The sequence below is a fragment of the Rhinopithecus roxellana genome, chromosome 3, assembly GCF_007565055.1.
Source record: "Rhinopithecus roxellana isolate Shanxi Qingling chromosome 3, ASM756505v1, whole genome shotgun sequence".
Lineage (NCBI taxonomy): Eukaryota > Metazoa > Chordata > Mammalia > Primates > Cercopithecidae > Rhinopithecus > Rhinopithecus roxellana.
The window spans coordinates 185,006,925-185,021,797 of NC_044551.1; the positions used below are offsets into that span (position 1 = coordinate 185,006,925).

Below are 14,873 nucleotides of genomic sequence, written 5' to 3' on the forward strand. Positions count from 1 at the left end.
GGGCTGCTCCCTGCTTCAAATGGTGTCCTCTTGCTGCATCTTTGGGAAGGGCACAAATAAAAGGTGAATGCTGTGTCCTGACAAGGCAAAAAGAGATGAAATGAACACTGTGTCCTCATATGGTGGAAGGGCAAAAAAAGCACTAGGATGCTTCCATCATCCTCTTTTATAAGAGCGCTAATTCATTCATGAAGGAAGATCTTTCATGACTTAATCACTTCCAAAAGGCCCTTCCTCTAAATACTATCACAGTGGGTATTAGGTTCCAACACATGAATTCAGAGGGGGCACCTACATTTAAACCATAGCAATAAGCGATTTGTTTTTCATGGCTAAAGTAACTGATATCAAAATGGGCATGGGCAGTTTAAGGAAAGAAAATTACAGACCAATCTCACTAATTAACATAGATGTAGAAAAAACAAATTTTTTTTTGAGATGGAATCTCAGTCTTGTCACCCAGGCTGGAGTGCAGTGGCGCAATCTCGGCTCACTGCAACCTCCGCCTCTGGATTCAAGTGATTCTCCTGCCTCACCCTCCCGAGCAGCTGGGATTATAAGTGCACAGCACCACACCTAGCTAATATTTTGTGTTTGCAGTAAAGACAAGGTTTCATCGTGTTTCCCAGGCTTGTCTTGAACTCCTGACCTCAAGTGATCCACCCACCTTGACCTCCCAAAGTGCTGGGATTACAGGCGTGAGCCACCGCACCCAGCCAGATGTAGAAAATTCTAAATAAAATACTGACAAGTCATTTTGGGAGTGTGTTAAAGCTGATAAAGCATAACCAAGGAACTTCCCTATCCTGTTAGTAGATCATAAATTCTGAAGGGCTATTTGAAAACACCTAGAGGAATTTAAAGGACTCATACTTTTTGGCACAATTCTAAGTACATACCTCAGAAACACTCTTGCACATATATATATGGAGACATGTACAGGACTGTTACATCTTCTTAATAGCCAAAAAGGGGGCCTAAATGTTCATCGATGAGAAAAATAAGTTGTGGCATGTTCATACCGTATAATAGTTAAAATGAATGTGCTAGAGCTATGTCTTTCAACATAGATAAAACTTTAAAGTGGTGATCCCCAACCTTTTTGGCACCAGGGACCAGTTTCATAGAAGACAATTTTTCCATAGAATTGAGGGGTGGAGGTGGTTTGGAATGAAACTGTTCCACCTCAGATCCGGCATTTGAGTCTCATAAGGAGCATGCAACCTAGATCCCTCACATCCACAGTTCACAATACGGTTCTCATGCTCCTATGAGAATCTAATGGCACCACTAATCTGACAGGAGATGGAGCTCAGGCGGTAATGCTTACTCGCCAGCCACTCATCTCCTGCTGTGTGGCCCAGTTCCTAATGGGCTATGGACTGGTACTGGTCCATGGCCCAGGAGCTGGGAACCCCTTCTTTAAAGTATAAAATCAAGTGAAAAAAAGCTGCAGAATTGTCTTTGTCTTCTCAGGCTGTCCTAACAAATACCATAGACTGTGTGGCTTAAACAACAGACTTATTTCTCATGGTTCTGAAGGCTAGAAGCCCAAGGATCAGTGCAGCAGCTGATTCAGCATCTGGTTCCGGCCCTCTTCCTTCCTGGACAGCTGCCTTCCAGCTTTATTATCACTCACATGGCTGAATGAAAGAAGGATCAAATCTCTCATGTCTTTTCTTATAAGGGCACTCATCCCATTCATGGGGGCTCTCCCTAATCACCTTCCAAAGGCCCCACATCCAAATGCTATCACATTGGAGATTAGGGCTTAAACATTATTAACTTGGGAGTAGGGGGACATAAACATTCAGCCCATACAAAAAGGATGCATATATGATAAAGCAAAAAAGCATCCATAAACGTGGGTAAACATGTACATGTGTATGAAACATGTCAGACTGATACTGAATTTGTGTTCAAGATTAAAGAGGTCATTTGCAAGAGATATACCCTTGCTTTAACTGTATCTATAAGACTTAATCTTTCCATAAAATCTGAAGTAAATATAAGATTAAAACTGATGAAGCTGAATGTTGGGTGTATGAGGTTTATTGTCTGTATGCTCAAAATATTTCACAGCAATTTAATTACACTTTTAAAAAACTAGTCCAAGATATTTTCCAAAAGGAACTCTCCTCTCTATAACTCTCTTAATCATTAGATTTTTTTAAACCATTCAAAAGTTTTAATGCCCTGAAAGGTTTTTAATCAGGCCTCAACATTGTATTAAATGAGTGGTGAGACTAAAGATTCTGTATTCTGATTGAACACTCAGTCCTCTTTCTCAAAGCACTGAAGCCATCTGCTTTAAAAGAGAAAAAGTACTCTTTTAGCACTATTAATCCATGTAATGTATCTTCAGACTAGGTACCGAGTAGTTACTGGTGATTTGGGGAGAGGAGTCAGCTACTAAAATCATTATGAAAAGTATGCTTCCGTTTTGAAAGTAGTTGAAGCAGGAAGAGAATCTATTTCTTCCCTGGGTAGAAATATAACAAGAATTTTAAGAGCTTTGACAGTTTCAGTCCCCATTAAAGCAATTGAAAAAGTTAGCTAATTGCTTTCTTCAGAAACTGGCGCTAGGTTATTTAGATCACATCCCTCACTGAGAACAACAAAAAATACTGGATAACTTTAAAAAAGGAAAAAAAAAAAAAACTCTAAAAGCATGAGCAAGCTGACAAGTAAGCAATGGACCGAACCTCGGGGAAAGGGAGATGCTAGAGAAGCAAATTGAGCCAATGCCTTTCTTAAGGGTATTGGCAACTCTCCCAGAAATGAACTTTTGTTTTGGCAGACTTGATTGAGCAAAAGGTTCAGAAATCAATACCTAGACTCCTAAGCTGGGAGTCTAAGAGACAACATTAAAATAGGATCCCAGGCCGGGCGTGGTGGCTCAAGCTTGTAATCCCAGTGCTTTGGGAGGCCGAGACAGACGGATCACGAGGTCAGGAGATCGAGACCATCCTGGCTAACACAGTGAAACCCCGTCTCTACTAAAAAAAAAAATACAAAAAACTAGCCGGGCGTGGTGGCGGGCACCTGTAGTCCCAGCTACTCGGGAGGCTGAGGTGGGAGAATGGCATAAACCTGGGAGGTGGAGCTTGCAGTGAGCTGAGATCCGGCCACTGCATTCCAGCCTGGGCGACAGAGCAGATCCGTCTCAAAAAAAAAAATAGAATCCCAAAGGCTATGACTTCAGGGTAAGGACATACTCAAAACTACACCCAATTATACCCCTTCCCCAGCTGGGACTGCAGAGATTTTTTTTTCCTCTGTGCTGAAAAGAGGAGAAAGAATCAGCACCAATTTGCCCTGGGGAAATTGTGACCACAGACTGGTCTTGGGTACATATGTAGCCCAGGTTCATATCACCTGTGTGAGCCAAACTCTCACCTATGAATTCAACTTGAAGTGCCTCAAGATTAGCAGTGCCCAACGATTGCAATACACACACACACACACACACACACACACACACACACAGGCACGTACACAATTCCTTTCTAGAGAAAGTTACCTTTATTCTAAGCCTCAAGTTGTGTCTAACTTTGAGCACAATAAGCACATTCAAAAATAATGAACCTCATAAAAGAATGAGTCCGTGAGTGAAAAACCAAATATCAGAAACAAATATTTTAGAAACTGGAATTATCAAATATAAATAAAAGGAAAAGCTATGTTGACTATGTCTAAAGAAATAAAGAATATGCTTTAAAATATCTGCAGGGATTGGTAAACTATATAAAGCAACCTAGCAGATTTGAAAAATCAATAGAACATTTAGAAATAAAGACTACAGTAAGTTTCAATGGTTGGCTAAGTAGAAAATTAGATATAGCTAAGGGAAGAATTATTGAATTGGTCAAAAGGAGCGTTCAGACTACAAAACAGGGAAAGTAATGAAAATTATAGAAGCTATATTAAGAAAATAGAATGATATTTTAAGTGGTCTGACATACATTTAATCAGAGTCTCAGAAATGAGAGAGGGAATGAAATACAGGCAATCTTTGAAAAGATTGTGATGAGAATTTTGCTGAAGGGATCAAAGATTCAAGCTCAGCAAAATCCAAGCAAGATAAATAAAAAGAAATTCATACTCATTCTGTCATAGGAAACTGTAGAACAAAAAAGACAAAAAAAAGTTATAAAAGTAAGCAGACTTTAAGAGATAAAGATTTCCTTCTAAGGAAGAACAGGTAGAGATTAATAACTTTTCAATAGTAACAATGAAAGCCAGAAGACAGTGGAATGCATATTAAGCACATTGAAAGAAAATAGCTGCCTAACAAGAATTCCATATTCATCAAAAGACAAATTTCAAGAATATCAGTGAAATAAAGCATCAGACAGCATATCACTGTCAGACTCCCAAAAGGACATTTTACAGGATGTACTTAAAAAGAAAGATACCTCAGGTGGAGGGTCCAAGGAATGAAGGCAGGAAAACTGACAAGCATGTGAGTAGACCTTAGTGAGTACTAACCATACAAACAATAATGCTGGTGACTTGAGTGATTTTAAAAGATGACAGAATTTAAACAGCAGCAAAAGCACATTAGCCAGGAGGGTTGTAAAGAGAGTTAAAGTGCTCTAAATCTCGTGTGTAATTCAGGAGGATGGAAAACTAGTTGTAAGCTTTAGACTGCAGTAAGTTTGCTTGTTTAGACTACTGAGTAATCACTAAAAGAATAGGAATGGAATATATAACTTCCCAACTAGGAAAGAAGGAAAACAAAATTATACAAAATAGTCTATATGTTTAAAAGAACAATAGAATGACTATAGTTAACATTAGCCAATTGTGTATTTCAAAATAGCTGGAGGAGAATAATTTGAATACTCCTAGAATAAAGAAAAGAAATATTTAAAGTCATGGATGTTATGATTATCCTAATTATATATGAATATACCAAATTATTGCATGTATCCTGAAAATATGTACATCTAATATCAATTTTTAAAATTAAATAAAAATAAAAGACAACAAGAATGGGAAAAGAAAAGCACAAACCAGGCAGGACAAAATACAACAAAAAAAAAAAGAATACTGCACTGCTTTGAAAATGAATAAACTACTGCCACGTGGAAAAAATGGGCTCGTCACACAAACATAATATTGAGGGAAAAAAAACAAAAAGTCATACGAAACATGATTCTATTTATCCATTTAAAAACAGGCTATGTAGGAAAACCTAGATAGGCAGTAAACCTACAATGGATAGCATAGAAATTGTCACCAAAAGCAGGGGTGAGACAGAAGAATAGGGTCTTCTGGGGTATGTGTGTTCAATTCTACATGGCAGCAATCTGGGTGTTTGCTTTATAATGATATATTAAGCTGCACCCTTTTTTGAATTTTGTGTGTGTTGCATTTCAAAAATAGTTTGAAACAAAGTTAACCAAGTAGTTTGATTACCCTGCCTCCTAATCTCAGCTTACCTTCAACAGTGTTTGCTTCTTTCCCTCCACAGACCATTTTCCACGGAGTCGTGCTCCTCGGCAGCTTCCTGATGTACTTTCTGGTATCCCTCCTGTACAATGCCACCTGTGTCACCTGCAACAGCCCCACCAATCCCTATTGGGTGATGGAAGGCCAGCTGTCAAACCCCACTTTCTACCTCGTCTGCTTTCTCACACCAGTTGTTGCTCTTCTCCCAAGGTTTGAGCACTGGGGCTGTGTTTCTTTCCTAAAATTACCAATCTCCCTTTAATAAGATATTTTTAAAACCCAAGAGTCAGGAGTTTGGCTTCTGCTGGGATCCTTGAGGCTACTGTTTCAGAAACAGAGTTGGGACAGAAAGAACAATGAACGACCAAGGAGGCAAATTACATGGACTGTGGTCCCAGGTTAGCCACAAAGTAGCGAAGACACCAAATCAGTGGGACCTCAGTTGTGACATCTATAAAATGGGAGTATCAATTCCTACCCTCCTGCCTTGCAAATTTGTTTGTGTGATAAGGAATTATTTTGAGAAGCTCTATGGTCCTTTTTTGTATTAGTCCAGGAGTCTCATACTCAAATGCCTACAGGGATAGGCCAGCAAGTTCAGCAAGCCAGATGGAGTACAGATACTGGAAGAAAGAGCTTCTCAGCTTCTATCATGGACACAAGGAAAGATCAAGTCAAACATTTCAGAGCTTCAGAGTTTTCCCTGAAATTCAAATTTTGCATGAAATTGCCAACGTTTAAGTATTATTCAAATTTGTTTAAACACACACTTTCCATACAAGACCTGTATTAGACAAATTATCCATGCCCAGGGACTATGCCAGATATTTCCAAGTTAAACCCTCTACAGTAAATATATATTTTCCAGAAAAATAGCAACAGCAACTATAAATGCCTTGCCTTTCCTTGGAGCTCACTCTTGACATAGGCTCTCCCATCTAGTCTCTCATTTTGTTTTTGCCATGAGCTAAGTGTTGGGCAGAGCTATGGTTCTAGTACCCTGCTCATGGGACAGCTGAAGTACCAAGAGGGACCAGAATGTGTTCACAGGCCTACCACCGATCATAGTGGGAGCTAGGTTCTCCCAACTCAAAGGCCGGTGTTCTATTCTGCAGCCCACACTCTCTAGTCAGAGCAGTGAACTTGATGATGATGTGCCCACAGGCAAGACTTAGCCTCTTTCCATCTCTAGGATCTCACCACTCTGAACATCGCAATCAAGCCATTTTATCATTTTAAGCGATAGCAAATAGACAATTATATAAAACCTTTTTATCCCAAAATTAGATACCCATCAACAGGCCTTACTTCCTTTAATAAGTTTGGTGGTTTGCTTAACCTAGTTTCTCTTGCCCCTAAGTTCTCTGTCTTCTAACTCTATGTTCTCTCCATAAACAGCAATAACTGTCATAGATTTAAAAATTATTTTTAGCAGACGACTCTTCATCATAAATTCCCAGCCCAGACCTCTCTTATGAATTCCAGACACATCTTTCTAGCTACCTATTCATCACCTCCACTGGGCATATTAAGTCTGAGGAAACTGGGAGACATTTCTAATTGAATTCATGATTCCACCCTCTATCACCAGCACCACCCCAGAAATCTGGGTATCTCTCCAGAGTTTCTTTCAGCAAATGCTACCCACTTAGGACAAAGGCAGACCCCGAGGAATTATTCTTGACATCACCTGCTAACCCACCCCCATGTCTAGCCTTTCACCAAATACTGACAGTTCTATCCACTATTTATTTCTCAAACTCATCTATTTCCATTTCTACAGCCACTGCTACCAATAGACTATTACCCTTTCACCCCAAATTATTTCAGTAGTCTCCTATTAGATCTTACTCTTGTCCATTATCGTTGGCTCAAAGTGTGATGTCACCTATTTATAACCCTCCAAGGGCTTCCCAAGACCTCTACAGTAAAGCACAAAAACCATAAACCTGGCCCACAATTCCTCCCTGCTCTGCTTGTGCCAACCCCTCCTGGGTTATATTCCCCTACTCTTATCACCACTCCGCAAGCTTCAGCCATCATGCCTAGGTTTTGATTCTCATCCCCTTGGCATGGCTACCTCCTATGCATCCTGCAGTTTTCAGCTTTAAAAGGTTACTCTATGTAAACCTTTCCCCAAGCCACCACCTCCCTCCTCCATTCATTTTTTCAGCAAATACTTTTCAAATCCCCACAATGGGCCAGGCCCCCAAAGGATTAAGCCATGAACACAAAAGACAAGGTTTTTGCTGTCATGTAACATGTGAATATAGTTATAAACGGAGGGGGCATTTCCTCAAGGAAGAAACATTTAAGGGCTGATAGGGTATGGGTTTGAGAAATACATAGCAGGTGGAACTGTCAGCACTTCCTTGAGGAAGAAACACTTAATTTTAGTGATCAAGTGTTTGACACTCTCATTACCTTCTCCATTTATAACTATATTCACATGTTACATGACAGCAAAGACCTTGTCTTTCCTGTTCATGGCTTAATCCCTTGGGGGCCTGGCCCATTGTGGGAACTTGAAAAGCATTTGTGGAATAAACCAATAGAGGACGAAGGCAGTGGCTCGAGAAAAAGGTTTACACTACGGAAATTCCAGTTTTGAAGCAAAAAGTCAAATATTTCCTGGGACACATACATGGCCCTACTACCTTACTGGGTGAGATGTGAGAGAATGAAAACAATGTATCTGGTTCCATGAGATCTACTGTAATTTTCAGAAATCTCTTGCCCACTGGCAGGGGTTGGCTGGGCAGTGGTGGGAGGGTCACCCTGCAGCTTTTAGACATAGTGGAAGAATAGGAGCGTTCCTGCTTATAAGACTTCAGACAAAAAATTTTTAAAGACTAACTTTGGGAATGACCTTAGATGTCCTCCAGGCCAGATAGATTACTTTTTAGATAAGGCAACGGACATCTGGAAAGTGGATGTGAGTTGCCCACTGCCACGGCTTGTGTATATTTTCTCCATACACCACATAGTTTTATTCACATTCTTACCCCTTTCCTTGCCTACACTTCGAACAGAGAGAAGATTCTAAACACAGATAAAGACTTCCAATTCCAGGCTGGGCACGGTGGCTCACGCCTGTAATCCCAGCACTTTGGGAGGCCGAGGCAAGCGGATCACAAGGTCAGGAGATCGAGACCATCCTGGCTGACACAATGAAACCCCGTCTCTATTAAAAATGCAAAAAAAATTAGCCGGTCATGGTGGTGGATGCCTGTAGTCCCAGCTACTCAGGAGGCTGAGGCAGGAGAATGGCGTGAACCCAGGAGGCGGAGCTTGCAGTGAGCCGAGATCGCGCCACTGCACTCCAGCCTGGGTGACAAAGTGAGACTCCATCTCAAAAACAAAAAAAGACTTCCAATTCCAGAGTCTACTACAGACTGTATGGAGCTTGGCAGGGGTATAAAAACCTTGAGTCAGTCAACAAGGAGATCTGTTAACATCTCAGGAGACTTTGGGAATCTCACCTTACCTCTTGGGGCCCCTATTTCTTTATCTGGCAAATTTTGGTAATAGGATGACACTGTCAAGTCAGCAAGGCCCACAGATTCAAGAAAAGAATGTGGATTCTAAAACTATTTTAAAATCATCAGGTTTTACAAAGGCTTAACATGACACAGCAATTAAATTTGCCTAAATTGGAGTAGCCCAGAAATAGAATGGACTGCTTTGTGCATGGCAAATAAGAGACAAGTCTTTGGATTCAGAGTGTGTGGTTCTGACCATAGCTCAACCACTGTATGGCTGTGGACAAATCATTAAATCTCTCAGTCCCTCAGTTTCCTTATCTGTACTCAGAGGCAAACGAAAGTAATAACCGCATGGGATTGTTGGGAAAATAAAATGAGTTAATAATGCATAAAGCACTTAGAATAGTCCTGGTGTATAATAAATGTTAACTGTTATGTTTTGTTGTTATTTTTGTTGTTGAGCTACCCAAGACTAGAGGTGCTCAGGCATGGATTTAATAGCTAGGAGTGCAGTAAAGAGGATCTTGCCCTGGGCAGGGAGCTGGATTCTAAAGACCATCTTTTAATGCTGAAGTTTTTGAAGTAATAGAAATCAGAAATATCTTTATTCTGTTATTTCCCACCAGATACTTTTTCCTGTCCCTACAAGGAACCTATGGGAAGTCTCTAATCTCAAAAGCTCAGAAAATTGACAAACTGCCCCCAGACAAAAGAAACCTGGAAATCCAGAGTTGGAGAAGCAGACAGGGGGCTGCCCCTGTCCCCGAAGTGGCTCGACCCACTCACCACCCAGTGTCATCTATCGCAGGACAGGACTTCAGTACCAGCACCTCAAAGAGCTCTAACCCTCCCAAGAGGAAGCACATCAAAGAGTCAGTGCTCCACGGACAGAGATGCGGCACAGAGCGCATGAGGGATGACTCATGCTCAGGGGACTCCTCGGCTCAACTCTCATCCGGGGAGCACCTGCTGGAGCCTAATAGGACAATGGCCAACTCAAGAGGACAGACTGATATGTCCCGGTGCTCAAAGAGGGGCAGCCATCGCCGATCCCAGAGTTCACTGACCATATGAGGAGCTGCAGAAGTCCATACAAACTCAACAGAGGCCACTCAATCACTGGCCCACGTAACCCTTGACCCCTTCCTCTTCATAGAGGAAACAACGTGCCAGTCTTATTCTTTTTTTCTCCAACAACCTTGACTTCCATGGAGGAAGCGCTGGCCCCAAGGGGTTTGACACGAAGACTGGAAACCCAGTCGGCCTTTAGTTTTCTGCTGCTGCCAGGCAGCACATTTTGCAGTTTGGAGAAGGAGGTTGTTTTTGTTGCACTGAGTTCTCAAATTGGTTTAGCCCAAAGCTATTCCTCTGACCCTCTAGATAAGTGTAGCCTACAACCCAATGCAACTGGGCCATAAGTTTCCAAGATTCCAAGAAGTGTATCAACCCAGGCAATATCTCAGGATATGGAAGTTTCTGGGCTTCTTTACCCCTCAGTGCCTAGAGTTAAAGTTTCGTAAGAGACTTGTGCACACAAAGGCTTCATCTCGAGTGTATTGTGGTGACGGCCTAGTTGGGATTAACATCCCTTCCGTGCACAGCGAGTTGGTTCTGCCTTTTGTCTGTAAGCCAAAGAAAAGCCACGTCTAAAAAGCTACTACTAAAAGCCAGAAAGAAAAGTGGATTTGAACTCAGTGTCACAGACTCTTCTGAGGGTTGTAGGGTCACAGCTAGTGTAAGAGGCATGAAGAATAGACATGCAAAAGGGAACAGGTGCACCAGAGACCCCTGTTTTGACTGACAGGCCATATGTCCCACCATCTGGGGAATCTGACAAGAGGACATAGGTGGCACTCTTTTTTAAAAGCTGTTTATTGTGTTTATTTTTAAATAAAATTACCCATCCTCATTCAGCTCTTAGAACAAAAGAAAAAAAAACCTGTAAATCAGGAGATATAAGCACATCTGCACCCAGAATAGGCCCATATGATAAAGCAACCCTGAGCTTAAACAATGACATTTTCAAGGGTAGAGCTCATATGAAACCCCACTCAGCTTATTCCAGAATACCACCCTCTGGAAGACACTGGCCTGCTTCAGTTAGAGGAGTCAGAGGAAGTGTCACTTCATAGGGAAAAGAAGTATTATATAGACTTCCTATCCCTAGAGGTTATAAATGTCAAATATATAAGAGCTCAAAACAGTGTTAAAAGAATGAACAGTAGAATTTTAATAGGCTGTCAAGAGAAGCCAGGTCTGCTGTGGGAAAGAATAGCCTAACCCTAGTCTTGTAAAATAAGCCAGAAAGGGTGCTGAGCCACCTTAAGCTAGTACCTATATAGTAGGCAAAAAGGACAGAAATAGATGCAATAAGTGTGGCGAGTCTTTGAGCCTATGAGTCATGCCATCGGCCATAAGTTGACCTATCACTCAAGAACCTCCTCAGCAAAGATGCCAGAAAACATTGAATCGAGTTGGCAAATGGCACAGGGAGCTGGCCTTCTGACCATCTTCTTGACAAACCTGGACTGGAAGGGCCATTTGCAGCACCGTCCTGGAGCCAGTATACTGTTTCACTGCCTCTGCCACATAATGATGTCAGCACTAGCCAGATGGTGGGTATTTGGAGGAATCCTGCATGAGGATTGCCCACGAAGGGACAGGTCACATACCAGGCAAAGTGGTGATGATGTGAATTGTTTCCAGTGAGGGGACTGAGTCAAAACTTGGATCTCAGGCACCCCAATGTTTTCCCCAATTTCTGACTACTACTAAAAGCCAGAAAGAATAGAACAGTGGCCTAAGATCTGAGTTTGAATCCTTGCTCTGCCTCCATTCTCTCTAGGATGCAGGCAGCTCGAAGCAGGATGCCACACCTGCAAGTTGGTTAGAATTGCCTTTCTTCCCAGGCTTGACATAGGTATTAAGTCAAAATTACATGAAACCCAGTAGTAAAAAGCCTCTGAAAGCTGTAACACCCTCAGTAATAACGAAGGGATTTTTATTTCAGAGCTAAGGGGAAAAGCGATTGAGAAGTTGAAAAAAATAATGTCTGATTCTTTTCCTAAGTTCCAAACTATAGCCAACACTTTGATGCTGCTGTTTTTCTTGTATGACCAACCATCCCAGTTTGCCTGGGACTTTCTCATTTTTAGAGCCTCAAATCCTAGGAAACTGGAGCAACTGGTACAACTGGTCACCTACTCTTGCCCCTCTGTAAATCAAGCCAACTGTGACCATCCAAAGTGCCATCTTACAGGGAAAAGTTATAACAACTATTCCCCTATAACATAATGCTAATGATTGTACTTAGTACATTTTTATACTTTTATGATATTTTACTGATTGGAAATATGTCATCCTTTATTAAAATTAAACGTGGTTTTCCATAGTTGCCTGCCAACATAAGTTCATATTATTATTCTTTTATATCATTATCACTACTTCTGAAGACTTTCTCATCCCCCCATCCTCTTCTGCATTCATTCATTCATTCATTCATTCATGTATCTGTCCAATAAATTTCTGTTAAGCCCCTACTAGATGCCTGACAATGTGCAAGGTGCTGTGAGGAGCTCAATCTGTCTTTGAGAAGCCACATATTTGTCGAGAATCCAATGCCACCAACCCCCACTGAAAGTATAGAGTATCAGGAACATATTCGGCTATTGGACCCAACATGAAAATATGACAAATCAAAAGGGCTGTAAGAATTAGAAGCAGCACGTATAGTCTAGAACTCTAACCTGGCTACTCCTCTCTTCTTGGAAGCCCAGCACCAACCTCAAATCAAGACTGATTTGGTCCAGCACCAACCTCAAATCGAGACTGATTTGGGTGCCTCTTTTTATTCAATCAGTATCAACTAAGTGCCTGTTGGACATAGCACTGTGATAGGCAGCAAGGATAAAACAGGGAAGAAAAACAGGCCCAGTTCCTGCCCTTAAAATTCCTAATCTAGAAAGCAAGACAGATAATATTAAGGAAGTCAGTCAATGTGATATTACATACTATGAGAGGAAGCAAGAATGGAGATGAAGGGAGAGGAAGGGTTCCCAGGATAGTCAGAGAAGGCTTCTCCAAGAAGGAGACATTTCAGCTGAGACCTCAATCATGAGAACAAGACAGCAAAGAAGGGCCCTTTCAGAGAATTAAGTACAAAAGCCCCAAAGAAGAGGCTGTTGTATTTAAGGAAAAGGAAGGAGGATGGTGTGGCTAGAAGCCAATAAGACAGAGGAGGTGCTACAGGATCTGTTAGTAGTAACGACTGTATTTGCTTGCTGTGTGCTAGGTGATGGTCTAAGCACACATCATCATGGAAACCTCACAGCAGCTTTATAAGGTAAGGGTAGTTACTCTCCCCTATTTCAGTTAGCTTCTGCTGCATAACAAACCATCCCACAACTTGGTAAATTAATGCAGCAATCATTTCTGTGGCCATCATGCTGTGTGTAGGCAACTTGGACTGGACTCCTCCAGGACATCTCACCTCTGCTCCACACAGCATCAGCTGAACTTGCTTCTGTCTGGGACCTTGGCTGGTATGGCTGGGATCTCTCTCCATGTGATGTCTCATCCTCAAGGAAGCCTGCCTGGCCTTGTCACATAGCAGCAATACTTGGAGTGAGAACAGAAACTGCAAAGCCTTTGAGACCTAAGCTCAAACTCATAAATCATCACTGCCCACCACATTCTATGAAAGCAAGTCCCAAGGCCAGCCCAGTTTCAAGGGTATAGGAAAATACATTCCACTTTTAATGAGAAGAGCTGTAAGTAAACATTTGAAATCTACCACATCCTCATTCTCAGAAGCTGAAGCTGATGTATTATAAACGTATCACAATCATACAATTAATGAGCAGCGAGGTAGCATTCTAATCTGTGGAGTCTGAAACCAGAGGGTGTACTCTTGTTTTTGAGTTGGAGTTTTACTCTTTCACCCAGGCTAGAGTGCAGTGGCACAATCTCAGCTCACTGCAACCTCTGCCTCCCGGGTTCAGGTGATTCTCTTGCCTCAGCCTCCCAAGTAGCTGGGATTACAGGTGCCTGCCACCAAATACACCTAATTTTTTTTTTTTTTTTTTTAGTAGAGACGAGGTTTTGCCACGTTGGCCAGGCTGATCTCAAACTCCTGACCTCAGGTGATCCACCTGCCTCAGCCTCCCAAAGTGCTGGGATTATATGTGTGAGCCACTGCACCTGGCTGAGGCTGTACTTTTGATCACAGGGCTACAAAACTGCAAGATGAAGCTGGAGGGCAGGTGGGGACCAGATCACAGAGAACCAGCATTCATGCCTGCATTGCCCTAACATATCTCCCCCAAGTTGGGCACCCAGCCAGACCTTCCCATGGGCATGGAGAGCCCCCAGGAGAAGTCAGTCACCTGGGAGGATGAATCCTCCCAGGTACCCAAAAAAGAGAACCCCCAAAGGAGCCTGGGACCCAGGCAGGACTCCACTGATAAAGGAGGTGAGGCCTGTGAGCTGGGGCAATGCCCTGAGCAGGCAGGCCTTTTGAGGGCACTACCAGAGGAGTGCTGCCCAGCCAAAACTTCAGGACACCCACAATGAGATTGTGGGCATTTTCAGACAGGAGCCAAGTCCAGGAGTCTTTTTGTGGGAAGGTGTTCTGGTGCCACCTAGTATCGGTGAAGGAGGTGCCTCACTGGGAGCTCTTCCTGTATCAGGAGCAGGGGAAACAGGACTGAGGGTGGCAGGTTGGGTGAGGAGAGTATGGGGGGATGAAGCCAGAAGTCAAAGGCTAGGTTTCCAGTTTGGGTCTACCAGCAGTTTCTATGATGCCTCTGGACAAATCCTGTCACCAGGTTTCAACCTGTTTCCTCAGACTCTCGAGGTGGGAACCAGACTGGTTCTAACATGCTGTGATTCTTGAAGCTATGTGGGGAGGCTGGTTACAGGGTGGGAAAGACC

The 14,873-nt window shown here is 42.3% G+C and overlaps 1 protein-coding gene across 1 annotated transcript in view; it reads left to right on the forward strand.

The window, feature by feature from the left end:
• ATP10B (ATPase phospholipid transporting 10B (putative)) overlaps positions 1 to 12,345 on the forward strand; it is a 283,570-nt gene extending 271,225 nt beyond the window's left edge. The window contains exons 24-25 of the mRNA XM_030927999.1: positions 5,480 to 5,667; positions 9,569 to 12,345. Of these exons, the coding sequence (XP_030783859.1) occupies positions 5,480 to 5,667; positions 9,569 to 10,016 (636 nt within the window). The 3' untranslated portion in view covers positions 10,017 to 12,345. The remainder of the gene's footprint in view (positions 1 to 5,479; positions 5,668 to 9,568) is intronic.
• Positions 12,346 to 14,873: the final 2,528 nt, after the last annotated feature.